The 15,692-nt window shown below is 35.6% G+C and overlaps 1 protein-coding gene across 1 annotated transcript in view; it reads left to right on the forward strand.

Annotated features, from left to right (window-relative positions):
• LOC104538633 (arf-GAP with SH3 domain, ANK repeat and PH domain-containing protein 1-like) overlaps positions 1–10,783 on the forward strand; it is a gene marked incomplete at its 3' end in the record, with an annotated part of 70,786 nt that extends 60,003 nt beyond the window's left edge. The window contains exons 6-10 of the mRNA XM_010181895.1: positions 804–933; positions 2,125–2,205; positions 3,528–3,614; positions 10,193–10,293; positions 10,714–10,783. Of these exons, the coding sequence (XP_010180197.1) occupies positions 804–933; positions 2,125–2,205; positions 3,528–3,614; positions 10,193–10,293; positions 10,714–10,783 (469 nt within the window). The remainder of the gene's footprint in view (positions 1–803; positions 934–2,124; positions 2,206–3,527; positions 3,615–10,192; positions 10,294–10,713) is intronic.
• Between the last annotated feature and the right edge of the window lie 4,909 nt (positions 10,784–15,692).

Genomic DNA, 15,692 nt, shown 5'->3' on the forward strand with positions numbered 1-15,692 from the left:
TATATCACGTTTCCCCCCCCCCCCATCAAATCTAGTTTAAAGCCTTTTATAGTTTAAATACTTTTTATAATATCTTTTTCTTCCAATGAGGAGTCCCAGTCTAATAAACACACAGTGCTTTGTCACTTCTTTTATGGAAGTACAGCTTCAGTGTTTATTTTTCTCGAAAAAGTGTCTAGAGAAGACTTTTTTTTAAGAAATCAGAAATGGTTTAGGTTTTTCTGCTGTGTACTGGAAATCTAAGTTTGCTTACGAATGGAGTATCCGGTCAGACTGCAGAGGAGGCACGTAAGGACAGCCATGCTGTAAAGCTCTCATTAAAGTCTCAGGATGGGCTCTTGGTCCCATATTTGCATTCCACTATTTCAGAATTTCATTTTTGGCTTTCTCTGAAAATGCAGTGACTGGAAGTTGTGTTGTTTAGCATAGGAGGCAAACTTCACATGCTGCCTTGTTGTTTTTCTTAATTCCCGCCTTATTAGCATGAAACGTAATTAAATGAGTTATTCTGCCATTTTGCTACCAACTTGGTAATTTTGTACGTGTATGCTTTACGTGGCATTTTTTCTTTTTTCCCCACCTAACACAAATTAGAGAAAAGAGTTAAAGAATGAAAGGGCAGATTTATGACTCCGTTACTTCTGTACACTTAAAAAACCATATCTAGGATTTGGTATCATAGAGGAACTCCTCTTCAGAATGGCTTCTTTAGTATTTCTTGATTATTCTTCTTTTCCTAAATAATAGGAGATCACATGATAATAGAAGAAAGTCTCTAAAATGTTTTCTAATTAAAATTTCAGTACAAAGATTGAAAAGGAAAAAAGAGAACATGCAAAACAGCATGGGATGATAAGAACTGAAATAACAGGAGCTGAGATAGCAGAGGAAATGGAGAAGGAAAGGCGGCTGTTTCAGCTACAGATGTGCGAAGTAAGAAACAAGTTTCAGCTTTTAATTATGATGCCATAACTTAAAAATAACTTTTAAGCCTTGCTTAAAGGTGGTAAAATCTGCTTAAGCATTTAATGGGGATGGAGGGAGGAAATTATTTCAATGTCACATGGTATAACAATAAAATGATAACTATCTTAGTAACTCTGTACAAAACCTGCCTTTCTTTTGTTTTATTAATTTTCTTTGGTTTTAAATTATTATGCGAAGGTTCTCAGGCTAAAAATGTACTATGGAAATATTTCTTATTTTTTCAGGTTTATGATTGAGCAGTTCAGGAAATATTTTGGATCTCTTTCTTCCAGTGTGCTTTCTGAAGCCTTCTAAAATTTCTAATGAAGTGATGAATGATAATGATACACTAATTCTGTAAAACTCCTTTTTATATGAATAGTTCTCTTTATTGCATTTTAGTGATGATTACTTTAAACGACGATTTACTTTTGCATAGTGTTTCTGTTCTTGCATAGTATTTCTGTTTTTAGAATGTTTTGGTAATTACTGCAGGAGCATTAAAAAGGGTACATCTTCAGACAACTGTAGAAGATGAAACTTTTTGCTGAACTTGTTTTATATTTTGGGGTGTTTGAATTTGTTAGGAATGGGCAAATAAGCTGGTTTTTGGTTTCTATTTTGCTTAACTGTGGTGGATTGGTGGCTTTATACACCCAGCTTAAACACAGAGATAATGAATTAGTTGAGCAAATGATGTTTTATTGATTGAAAACTGCTGAAAGTTGTGAGACATGGTTATCAACATTTTTTTCACTGTCTATACAGTATCTTATCAAGGTCAATGAGATCAAGACAAAAAAAGGTGTGGATCTTCTGCAGAACCTTATTAAGTATTATCATGCACAATGCAAGTAAGTGGAGTGCTTTTAAGATTTAGTTACAATTTGCTTTTCTTGTACCAGTGGGTTTTTTTCCTTTTGTCTTGCATTTTGGTCTTTACCTCAGGAATTTTTATCATAACTATAGTCTGCCAGATGTCCGCATCTTCGCCTGATTTGGCTGTAGCCATACAGAAAATGATTGCGTGGGGCAGGGGAGCGATGGAGAAAAAAGCCAAGGGAAAACCTTGCGTGTTGTGTACAAAATCAGTTTTCATTCCTGAGCCATAGGTCTAGAATGTCATTTTTAAAATAGCTTTTTTATTCTATTTAATAGTTTGTGGGCTTTTATGTAAGTTTTAAAGCCATTGTGAAAGGCAATAATGTATTCGAAATTCCTGGAGGTGAAACTGGTAAGGTAGGGCTTTGTCATCAGGAGAAGCAGAGGCAAACATACAGAAACTTTTACTGAAGTTTTTTTTCTGAAGTTTTTCCTGAAGTTACAGGAAAAAGTTGTTTGAGATTACTGAGGGGAAACATACTGACTTACAGCGATGAAAATAAGCTAAGCTATATCTCCTCTAATTTAGTATTTGTTAAATTTGCAGTGTTGTATCTCCACTGCTGAAAGATATCGTACTTTAAAACTACTTTTGCTGGCTTGTTTGTGGTTTTTTTGGGGTGGGGGTTGTTTTTTCATTTCTGAACATGGGAAGAGCTGGCTCTGTTTTATTGGTTTAGCTGTTTTTTTCCATAAGAAAAGCTACTTTCTGTTGTGAATTATATGCATTCCTGATAAATCACAGGTATTTTTCATTATAGTTTCTTCCAAGATGGCTTGAAAACAGCTGATAAACTTAAACAGTATATCGAAAAGTTGGCTGCTGACTTATATAATGTAAGTTTACTTATAAGTAGTTTAATCTCTGCAACTTGAAATATTTTATTTATATGGATGAATTGTAGATATGCCTACAGGGGTGTATATTTCATTTCTATCTCATAAATGAAAAGTGTGTTCTTTGAGACATTGACTATAGCTACACTGAGGAAAAAACATTGCAGCTGTCTTAAACTTTGTATTCTGTTTCTACAGTTATTAGGAAAAGTAGCTTTAATTCTACTGCTAATTTAATGTTGCCTTAAAATAAAACTAGTTTAAAGTGGCAATCTTTGAATCAGATTATATTATTAGCACCAATTTTAGCTACCACTTTAATTTTTCAAAACCAAACTGCTTGATGATAGCACCACAGTTTTTAAGTTAATTAACTTGTGATGTTCATTGAAGGTGAGTAATGATGTGGAATCAAAGCCCACTTGTCACCCAAGCACTTTGGTATTCTGTAATCAGACTTACAATAATCCCATTTGATATTGTAGTTTGTGGCTAAATTAAACTATATTTTCATTTCTTAAATAATCTCTGAAGCTTATTAGAGTTATTTAGTTAATATTGCAGAGACTAATTTAGTTGCATTAGATACTGTGAACCATTAAAACATAACAGAACAGAACATGTGGAGCTGTACATTTATTTTAGCTGCTTTTCAACTTTTACGTGCATAGAAGGTGAATGTGTAAGAAGGGATTAGTCCGTGAAAAGAAACTCAAATATTACGGGACCACAGAACAGTTGAGCTGGTTCTTCAGTACATCTAAAATGGTATCTTGGAATGCATAAAAAATGAAAATTGAAGTTGCATCCAGAAAGCTTATCATGGCAATCTTTTTCCGTAGATAAAGCAGACACAAGATGAAGAAAAGAAACAACTTACTGCTCTTCGTGATTTGATAAAATCTTCTCTGCAGCTTGATCAGAAGGAGGTAAATAATTTAGATGTGCTATTCTCAGATGTAATGTGAATTTATGAATTCTGTATTCAGAAATAGGTTTAACTGATGTTCAGTTTGTGTAGTTGTTGGTTCAAGAGTTGGACTTAGAACATCGTGACAAAACTGATATGTAGAATGTTCAACTTCAACAGTTTTAGATTCATTTCCTGTTTCCGTTTTACATGTGAAAATATGTTATTCCTTTTTTTGTGTAACTTGATATTTTATGTACTTTTTAAATGTGCTGTAAGAACAGTTGTCATGGATCATATAAATACTTCATGTAGCCCAGTATCCAGTCCTTGGCAATGATAAACCCTGAGTGTTCAGGAAAAAAAAATCAAGGGATGGGATGCACACTTCTGTCTTCTGCCCTGCCATCCTCCAGCCAGATTGTGCTCAGGGCTTTCCTGACCTGGGTGACCCTGACTAATCCAGAACAAGAACTAGGGGCTTGTCTTCACGTATGGTTTCCGTATTACCATTCCTCTGCTGACTCACATGGATTTTGTGATGTTGTTCTCCTTCCCAAACCCCTTTGCTACTACTGTATTGTAAGGAAGAAAATTTGTATCTTAGCCAGATAGCAGTGGCAGAGACAGGGCAGTTAAAAAAAAAAATACATCTTCGATTGCACTGGTATCCGAAGTGTAGGGGGAACATGCAGTATCTGTTGCAGATGTCCTGAAATACACATTGAACTGGGAGATAGGAGATAATATATATCACAGCTTTTACCTGAGAGTATTGACACTTTTTCCTAGTCATAGTGCCTGGGAGATATAAATACTGAATATCCTGTGGAGTGTGTGGAGAGGAGGGATTGGCTTTCCTTTAGGAGAAGATCATTTAGCCTCCATTCAGTTTTCTCTTAGGTAAATAAAACATTAATATTTGCTAGGTGTCTACTCATCTTATTAAATATTTTATATTAAATATGAATTATAATTAAACATTAGACAGATGCCATTCTGCTGCATAGATATGATCATCTGCATATACAGTTAGGCAGTATTGCTAATATCAAGGATACATAAGAATGCAATTTACAACCAGATGTACTGCGTCAGCCAAGTTTCCAACGGCGATCAATCACGAATGCTTAGAGTCAAATGCAGGGCAATAAACAGTGATGCTTCCCCAGAATACCCTCCCATTAGCAGTTGGCTGTCTTTGCAGTCCCACCACCACCCTCTGGATTTTCTGTCTTTGAATTTGTGCAGTAGCTTTTTGAAGCATTGTAAATTGCCAGCTTGTGGTACAGCTGCATCTTTCCCACCTTTGCTACACGTTGTGTGAAAAAAATCTTTTTCCTTTTGTTTTGAACCTCTATATGTGCACACCCAGATCTAGATCTGCATGATGGGAATGCTTGTGAATTTATGATAGCATCACCAGATCTTTTCTGATCTCTTTTACTTTTTCTAATCTCTTTTTATTATTTTCTTAGATGTCCTAACATTGACTTGCTTTTTGACCAGCACTTAGTGCAGAGAAGGAGGTGTGTGATGTTTAATCAGCTGTGAAGCTATAACCATATCATCCTGTTTCTTTCTGCATGTTAATACAGAATGCTTTCTGAATGTCAACTCACAGTACCTTATTTTTCCCCTCTGCATCACTTTGCGTTTGTTTGTGCTGATCTTCAGCTGTCGTTTACTGTAAAGCTACTCAATATCATGAGGTCCTTGAGAAATTCTTTCTTGGTATCCTGAGTAATTTAATACCATCTAGCAAACTTTGACATTTATTCATTTTTTTTGCCCTTTCCCAGATTGTTTTAGTGTTAGACACCACGTGATGGCACTGCTTTCTATGAAACTCATTTGTTTGGTTTGTTTGCTTTTATCTTGTTAGCTCCTCTGAGGAGTTTTCCTCTTGTGCTGTAGCAATGTAACTCCTTCCCTTTCATAACAAACACTTAAGTGCCCATGGAAAGTCCAGGTAGACTTTCAGACTGTGTCAGTCTGATTTCGGCTGTGTCTCTACTACTGATTCCTTCAGAGAACTCAGGGACATTTTTGAGACATAACCTTTCTGTACAAAAGCTGCACTGATTTTCCAATATATATAGTACTAAATGTGCTCTTAAAAGCAGTTTTCATTAATCTTCCCTATGTGATGTGAAGCTTACTAAGCTTTACTTTCCTGGAATTGTTCTGGAACTTCTTCAAAAGTAGGATTTTAGTTACTGGGCAAGTTAGTATTTTTATGGGCTTTTGTGTAATTTTGTAGGTAGCACATTGTGATTATGGCTACTGCATGCAAGTAAATGGCTTGAAGTTAGTAAATTGTTTCAAGGGGAATCACAATTAGCAAGGAATGATTGATGAGTCATTCCTTAAAGTGTGATGGTGGTGTATTTGGTTTTTTTTCTTCTGAATACTTGCCTATGTGTGCTTTTGTAATGTAGATGTACATTATATAGCAGATAAACCTTGGCCAGAAGGCTTTTCCTCTCCCGGCATCTTTAATCTCATTTTTTCTGTCATTCAACACAGCCTTACAGCATACTATACATTGTTTTTAGAGTTTCTTTGATATGACAACTGGTGACAGGAGCGCCACAGAGCGCCTTTGAATAGATCCCAATTTATTGTAAGACCTACCAGCTCTTTCTAGTACTCAGTTTTCCCACATCTCATACTCTGCAGTCTTTCCCAGTACTCTGTTTGGGGTTTTTTTTCCCCCCCTTCCATCTCCAATGGGCCTATGGACATACTGTCTCTCTTCTGTGATACTTACAGAGCTTCCTATACGTGCAGTACATCTGTAATGTCCCCAATATCTAAATCACTCTGAAGGTAACTCATGCTCTTTCTGCATCCCCACCCCCAAAAGTTGAACAGAGAACATTGGATTTCAAGAGCTGTTTGGAAGTAACTTTAAATTCTTAAGTGTTTTGTGGATCAGTTCCCAATACATGGAGGAACAAGACCTGCTGTCTTCTCAGGTAGCTTTTTCTTCCACAGGCTGATTATCTGGGAAGCAAAGAAAAATACCTCCTCCTCTCCTGGCTGCTGCATGTGTTGTTATGTTCAAGCTACTTGGTAGTCAGCCAGATCTCAGAAATCAAGTGGGACAAGTGGGTTGTTCATCTTTGGCACCGTGTATTGTACATATATGGCTGCATAGAGTACATGTCAAGTTGCAGAAGTTGCTTACAGTGTATTATGATTTATTCTGACTAAAATGAAATACAGTGTTTGATTTTTAGTTATCTATTTCCTGGCTGTGTAGTAAAAATAATTCCGAGTGGAAGGTAAACTTACTTAAAATATAAAAACTAAACAAGTCACATTCTGAATCTTAGATACATGTTGTAATAAAGTAGTTTCACAGGCATCAGCAAAATAAACTATGCAACTTTTCTTACTCTAATTAGTGTAGACAAATCCTAGGACCCTTGAAAAAGCTCTGTGTGTGTATGTATGATAGCTATATAAAAAGTTATATGATGCTTATAAAAATAAGATGTTGGGCTTGAAAAGAATTGAAATTGTGTCTTAGAAGATAAAGGAGTGATAGTGTGATTCTCAGATATTCAGGGGAAAGACAGAATCAGCTGTCATGAGAGAATCCACTATTTTGAATAAAGTAACCATTTGATCACATTGATATTCAGATGTCTCAAATTCAACGTCAGGGCTTTCACTCACATGATGCTGCTACATAAGTCAGAGCGTAACGATACCAGCAGATACTGAGGAGCTTGATAAGACAATGTCTCTGTTTAGGTATTCAGTGTTTTAATCCTGAGATAGCACACCAACATTAATTGCTCATTAGTTAAGTGACAATGAAACTTGAAGACACATGGCCTGAGTTTTACCAGTCAGCTCCCCGCCATTGTGGATATCTGAATCTTCAAGTGTGGAAAGCTGGGCTTTATTGCTGTCACAGATGGCCTGGTTGGTTGTGATTAAAAGTACATTTTCCCCCTTGTATTAGTGCATTATAATCTCACTGCTGGAAAATTTATGGATTAATGGAAATATTGAACATGAAATGAATGGGATTTTCTCTGGTGGATTTGTAAAAATTCAGAAGTACTCTTACCAAAAATTACTTCATCATGGAAATGGATTTAAATAATACCATTAAGTGCCTGGTTGTGTGTAGTTTTAGGTTTCTTTGACCCTTTGTGCAAGAGAAGGAAGTTGAAACTAGTTATTGCTGTCCAGAATGCAACCTCTGCCATGTTTAACCTCTTTGGAGTTGCCATCAGATGAGTGAGACTTCCTACCCATCTCAGACTGACTTGCTGTCACTGGTGACAACAGAGATTCCTGTGTGGCTGTTAAAGCATTTAGGATCTTTTTGGGTTAAAAACAATGTACATGGAAAAATTACTCTTCAGCACCTATACTTTCATTCAGGAAAAGCCACTTATTTGCTAAATGAGCTAACCTCATTACCTACACTTTCAAGATTGAGACCTTGTGCAACTCTTGTTTTATTATTGCCTGCAGTCAAGGTGTTTATTTAGCATTATGGACTTCTGTAACGCTCTTACACGTTTCACTGGCACACCTGTCTGTTCATCGGTGAAATAACTCTTTGCAATTCTCCAGTTCTCAGAAAAGCACATCTTGACAGTCTTTGGATCTTGGGTTGGGCAGCAGTGCTTGTACTGTAGCTTTGCTATGGGAAGTACAGTTTACTGAGGCTCTGCTACATGCAGTGTCTCTGGTTGCCCCTAGGTACTGCCTTGGTATCAAGTTATGGCAGTTTCTGTTACTTCGTGCAAGAATTATGTGAAATTGTAAAATTACTGTGGTTTAAACCTCTGAGTAGAAATATTTTAAGGCGTACTAGAGTAACTTTAATTGTTTAATGTATGTATTTTATTTGTTGAAAAAATGTTTAACTGTTAAGAAGCTTACGCTTTAAAGGAAACCAGGCCTTTAATACTGGCTTCTATTCCCTATTTTCTTATATTAATTATTGATACAAATATAACTCAACAGCTTTACACTGAATATAGCTAGTCATGGTTTGTGTCTGTTTTGTTAACTGTTTCTTTACATTTTGACTTATTTCCCCAAATTTCTGTCTGATACGCTCTTTGGAACGGGAATTACATCTCATTACGTTCTTCCCTGTGCCAATACCAATTGGACTCTAATTCCAATGGGAGTTCAACATTGATTTGTAACAAATGAGCTGCTTACTGCAATGGCATAGGGACTCCCTGCTGACAGCGCATTTTACCCCAGCACTTCTCTCTAAACTCCTGGGACAAATTTGGTACAAAATTAAAATCAGTTGTAAGGACCCTGAATAAAATAGGAGGGAATAATCTTCAATATATATGTTGATTGTGGTAATTTCAAGAAGCTGTGCTTTGAAGGAGAAAAGAACATTGCCAAGCGAGTAATTGAATTTCCCATTCTTTTGTTTGTTTTTTTTTGGTGAGATTTTGTACAGATGTTTAGCAGATAATTGTTTCACAGCTACATTTAAAACCGCATCAATGTGCCCTTAATTATACCTCTTTATATAGATTTGCAAAAATTAAAAGTTAACTTTGGGCCTGATCTTTTTCAATGGAAATGCAGAATTGGCTCCAGTTTGGTGGATGATACAATATAGCTGTCATTTTAGACAATTTGCATGTAATGAAGACTGGAAGACATTTAGTAAAATTAGATTCTGTAGTCATCTTAGTTGCTTTTACAAAGCCAGGGTCATATATGCAAGGTTGTACGGAATTTTGTTGTGATGTTTTGTTACTTGCTGAAGAAGAAGCAGCAGTGTGCCTCAAAAAGTAATTCTTGCCTTCTTTCTACCATGTTGTTAGAAAGGGGAAAAATGGTTTTACTAGGTGTGAGGGCTATAAAATTTATGTTCAAGGAACATGTTTTTTTAATAAAATAATAATTCTTCTTTTAAATTATTTGCTTTCTCTTTCCTCTATTGCTTTTGCCTTTCGTGATCAAAGTCTAGGAGAGTAAGTCAATGTTTTAATGAACTTTTTGGGGATTTTTTTTTCTGAAATGCTTATTAAAAGTTAATCCATTTCACTTAATTGTTTCACTAGATCAGGCCAAAAATTATTTCAGTTGACTTCATTGAATAAAACTCATCAATTGTATACATATTTTCAATTGGATTTTTTACAATAGTTATTATTAGCATTTGTTTTTGTTTCTGTATGCGTGTTTCTGTATATATGCATGTTACATTCTCTTTTCTTTTGTAAATTTTATCTTAACCTTTTACTCTTTGATTATGAGATTGTGCAATATTAAATGTCTGTAATTTAAAAAGTCATTATTTTAAGATGCATATTTGCATCCATACAATATTTCAAACACCTGATGAAGTAGTCTTGAAGTAAATCTTGAACATGCAGCTTGTTCAATATCAGGTGATGAAAAGCAAACTCTCCTATGGATGTAAAACATGCATTAGGTGTTCTCTTTTTTATATTTTTTTTTTTTTTAGATCTTTATTAATTTGTGAAGCTGAGATAGAGAAGAGAGATAAAGTAAAATAGGCTTAAATGTTAGGGAAACTTTCTGTGCATGTCAGGAAACTTTAATCGTGTTTTCCCCTTTTTTTAGGATTCACAGAGCAGGCAAGGAGGATATAGCATGCATCAGCTTCAGGGGAATAAGGAATATGGCAGTGAGAAGAAAGGTTATCTTTTAAAGAAGAGCGATGGGTATGTTCTTGGAGCTGGTAACACATAGTGAGAACTACTGCTGTGTTTCTGCCCTGATTTTTATTGTGTTGTAGGGTGGGTGCTTAAGGCACATTTTCCTAATGCGTGTGCCTCAGGTGCTCAAGATTATTTCACAGTTCAAACCTGAACACAGATCTGAACTGAATGTAGTAAATATGAAAAGTGTGACAGGCAATCATAAAAAATCATATTAAAAAGAAAGCTATTGTCTTTATAAGTCTCTAAAAGGTGACTAAGACCTTTCATAATCTCCACGTTACTTCTGATGAGGCATTTAGTAAAAATCTGACTGCATCTGTTTGTTACTCAAGGCTAATCTTCTCAGAATGTTAATGGGATTCATGTGTTTTGAAATCATATCTAGTTACTGAATGTTTTGTTGTTGATCTTCTTATGTAGGTTAAGGAAAGTATGGCAAAGAAGAAAGTGCACTGTTAAAAATGGAATTCTTACTATATCGCATGCAACGGTAAGTTATTTTTATGCCTTTTTATTAAAATAATAACATGATCCTTTCCCAGTGAATCTGCTGGTGTTAATCAGCTATTACAAAAAAGATGCCACTTCTGCAGACTGAAGCTCTGTGGATTTTTCAGAAGTTGAAAACTGATTTAGGGAAGTATTGCTGTACATGGTGCTCTGTTAAAATTTTTCCAAGTTTTCCTAATTTCAAAATGTCCTATGGCCTGTATAAAGTAAGTGACCTCTTCTGTAGCCTTTTAAATTTTTTCAGCATTTTTTCCCCGCTGCTATAGCTTATGATAGTTGATTTAATACTTAACTGCATTTATCAATAGTTTGATAAAAAACATGGCAAATATATTGAACAGACTTTTCAATGACAAATACAACTGATTTCTGATTCACTTTTCTGTTGCAGTGCCAAGAAGAAAGTAATTTTCTAGTTTTCAATGATGTAAAGTTCGGATCATGACAGTGTTTGACACTAAACTTTGAAAATGGTTTTGCGTTACCTTTATATTTGATTTACAACTTCCTAAACTCAGTTCAGAAGTATTTACTGATAACTGACATCTTAAGTTCAGTTTATATCTGCCAGCTATACAAACTTTAACTCAGAATCTCTATGGTTTCTGATAAACCTGTAAAAACCCAAAATACTTTAAAGACATATTTAGTCATCATGTCTTAAGTAACCTAGTTACAGCAGGGAATATTAGTATATATATTTATTCCATGTTCTGAAACTCCAGATCTCCAGCTTCCCACTTCCTTTTTAAAATTTTAGGATTATATCTTTGATTTATTTAAAATGAGAAAAAAATGGGAATATGGACATGCTATAGTGAAAAACTGCGTAATAGTTTTACCATTGTTTATGAAATATAATTAAAAACTTCCATATTAACATATTCTAAATTAAGGGTTATTCCTTTAATCCCTTTCAAATAGTCAGGAAGGACTGCCATGAAGATTTTAATTTTATTTAAATTTAGTTTAGATTTAGCAATCTGTCTGTGGTGACAGACCAAGTCAAAGTCATGCTGGTCTCAAGCATTTTGAGGGTGTGCGTGTATGCATATCCACACTTCAGTATCACACGTGCCTGCTCCCCAGAAAGGAAAAATAATCCTAAACCAAGACATTTTTAAAGTAAAATGAGTTTTCTATTTAGTCCAACAGGCAACCAGCTAAACTCAATTTACTGACCTGCCAAGTGAAGCCAAATGCTGAAGATAAGAAGTCTTTTGATCTAATATCACGTACGTATCGATTTTAATACCATCTTGCATTATATGGAATTTCTAAAAATATCATTGCAAGATACTTCTGAGTAAAAACGAAGCTACAGGTCACAGTTCAGATCTATATCCAGATATATGCAGTGCATCCTGAGTGTCCAGATCCCTCTACTTTTGAAGATGGGTTGAATGGACAAATGAATATCGAACCATTTTTGTATGTGTGACATAAATGCTATTCATTTGTGAAAGGAAATTTCCCCCAGGAAACAGAAAACTCCTTCGGCCTCGTCTTGTTTTTCCTTCATTGTCAGTTCTGCTTTGAGTGTTATTTGAGGAGTTGGGGAAGGCAAGGAGAACCCAATTTCTCTTGTTTTCTTATCCTCCTTCTAAAATATGCTTCTGTTTGTCTAAAACTGGTAGTTTTTGTATCCAGCCTGATTTTTAACTTTTGAAGTTAAGTCAACTTACTGTTTTCAGTCTTCGTTAAACATTGTATCATCAAACAACAGTTTCAACATCTTATATCTACAAGGGCAGCCTTTGAATATGAAGGATACCCAGTTCCTATCTCATTCTTTGATTAGTAAAAAGAAGTGTCTTAACCCAAATGAAGGGAAAAGTATGTAATATAAACAAGTCCATTTTGTCCTTTTCTGCTACTTACAAATCAGATTTGAATTCGGAAGGGCAAAATTTTATTTATATGCTTATTTTTCTTTAATATTTGTAAACCTTAGACTTTTGAAATGCGTACGTTTGGTGTAAATCAAATTTCCATTTCATTTCTCTCGTGTCTTTTTATTTTAGAATTTTTTTTCTGTAGCTATGAATAAAGTATTAATGTTGCTTCCTAAAATCAGTTGCTCTTGAAATCTTTAGTTGCCAAATAGGTTTTAATAACAAATATGTTGATATTTTAAAATGTATTATGTGCCAAATGAGAAGATGTATTTATTTATTTCAGATAACAGAACATACCACTTTCAAGCAGAAGATGAACAGGAATACGTAGCGTAAGAATGTTTACATGTTTTCAAATTTATTTTGCCGATAGAGGTATATGAAATCATGTGTAACAGTGGAAATTTTCTCAGTTAGTGCAGCATGAGTGCCTACTCTCTGTTTTTTCTGCTGTTGTGAATCTCTAAATGTAAACTATTTTGTGTCACGCAACAAGGCTCTTTGAAAATCTTGTAACATGAAAAAAACAGAACAAAACAAACCCAACCAACCAAAAACCCATTTAGGTTGTGTTCCCTGCCAGCACATGGTTTGTGTGCAGTTGCTTGGCATGGTAATAGTAGATGAGGTTATTGGGGTTCAAATGCAGTATTTTTAAATTCTTCTTAAGTCTACTGTGTCAACCCTCTTTTGCTGTTACTTCTTTTCTTCTTGATCCTACCTTTTCCTTTAGATTAAAAATAATAAATAGATAAAAGATCTCCATATAACACCCAGAAAATACTTACAGGCAATGCATCTTTTCTACTGTAGGCCTAGAAATAAACAGCAAAGCACATCTCTGAGATTTGTGTACTTCAGAATCCAGTAACTTGCTTCATTAGTGCATGTTTCCAAACAGAGTATTTCCTTTAAAACAATCTTTCATCCTGTGACATCAGAAATCATTCTTGTCCTGAGAATCATCTACCACTTTTTTATCTTAAATATTGCTCAGAACATTGCAGTCTGATGCTCATCCCCTGGCAAGTCTAGGAATAAAATGAGTAGTGAAGAGGACAGAGAGCCTGAGTCTTCCGGGCTGCCTCATTCCTCAGGACTGTTGTGCTTTTTTGTTATATATCCATATTCTAATGGAATACTGTGTTGCTCCATGTGTATTTTAAAGGTACACGGAGTGTTTGTAGGGTATTTCAGTTGTCTGGGAGGCAGTGGCATTGACAGCTTTACACTGGGAGGCATGGGTGAAGTGAGAGGGCTGAGGGATTTTTTTGTTGTGCAGCTGTTTCCTTCCTGAGTCTCCCACAGCTTTATGTTGGCTCTGAGGGTGCAAAGCTGACTTGTTGGTCATGCTTACTGCATTCATACTAGAACTTAATTAATCCAGTCATTTTCTCAGTCAAGAAGAAAATACTGTTATTTGTGATCAGTAATACACTTGATGAGTCATAAGTTTTTGTGTCTCTGCCATAAATTAGTTTTTACTGTATTTCTTGTTTTAAAAGGTGAAGTAGTGTTTTAGTTTTTTGTCTTAATGCATGAGCAAGGTAGGGGGAGAATACATTACTAGCATCCTTCTGATTGGCACATCATTACATTTAGTTTTTGCTGGCTGCCTGTTGGACTATTTTGAAATTCCAAGCTGGTTTGGGTTTTTTTTTCCCATTAGAAGCGCAGTTTCCATTTGTTTACCACTAAATTCTGGTCTGTCACTTTAAAGTGCAGTAGCTGAGAAAATGACTTGTACTGGAATACAGAATCACAGAGTCATAGAATATCTCAAGTTGGAAGGAACCCGTAAAGATCATCAAGTGCAACTCCCTGCTCCTCAGACCACTGCTTAAAACTAAACCATATGACTAAAGGTGTTGCCCAGACACTCCTTGAACTCTGACAGGCTTGGTGACTTCCCTGAGAGCCTGTTTGGTGACCAACCACCCTCTCACTGAGGAATCTTTTTCTAATGTCCAACCTGAACTTCCCCTGATGCAGGTGGAAGTTCACTGTGGTTTTGTTCCATTCCCTCATGTCCTATCGCTGGTGACCAGAAAGAGATCAGCCTCTCCTGCTCTGCTGCCCCTCTTGCAGCAGTTGTAGACCGCAATGCAGTCACACCTCACTCACTGCAATATATCCAAATGTTCAGTTTTTCTAGTGCAGCCACTGAGTAGGTCCTAAATAGCTTTATTATCTCAGGTGTCATGTGAACAGCACCCTTTGACTTCCAACCTTGTTGATTTAAGAGTGTTCTCCAGGAGTGATGTGATGTAGCTCCTCAGTTAGAGTTGTCATCCTCTCGTTTCCATTTCCACTTGACTTTTATATGTGCACCTCTCTCTTGACCCCTTCTTCTCCATCTTGTGCTTTGTCTACTCAGTTTTAGTGCTGCCTCTGTTCTGTGTTTTTTTGCTTTGTGCACCGAGAAATAAATGCATAAATAGATTTTTTTCAAATCACTTTCCTTCCAGACTCACATCTAAATAGAGAAAAAAGCGGGATGCATTTCTTTGTACCCTAGTTTAACTGACCTTGCACGCATTTTCCTAGCGATCATTTTGAATTGCTTCCATAAATACTTCCTCAGACTACTTTAAAATAATTTTAAAAAGCAGATGGTTTAAAATACAGATCACTGAAGCCTACATTCTGTTATGGTTTTATTACTGCTTCCCCTCAAACGCTTACCTTAGTCCAATGCATTTCTTCCTTTTTTTTTTTCCAGCCAGCTGTCTGTTGATCTTTAATTACTGCTTGACAGGCCTTCAAAATTCTCAGTGGATGATTAGTTTCTCTAGTAGATCAAGTACAGTGTGCATTGTGGGGAAGTGTGTCTTAAGTATATATGTGTGTAACCTCAGATCTCTAAAATAACCAGATCTATTTTTTTTTTCACTTATACAATAATAGATTATTTCTACTTTCCGATAATTGTGGATAGGGCCAAACATACTCTGGACATCACCTTTTAGGTTTTTTCTGCCCTCTTTTTGA

This window comes from Mesitornis unicolor, unplaced genomic scaffold (genome assembly GCF_000695765.1).
Source record: "Mesitornis unicolor isolate BGI_N332 unplaced genomic scaffold, ASM69576v1 scaffold19373, whole genome shotgun sequence".
In the NCBI taxonomy this organism is placed as follows: Eukaryota; Metazoa; Chordata; class Aves; order Mesitornithiformes; family Mesitornithidae; genus Mesitornis; species Mesitornis unicolor.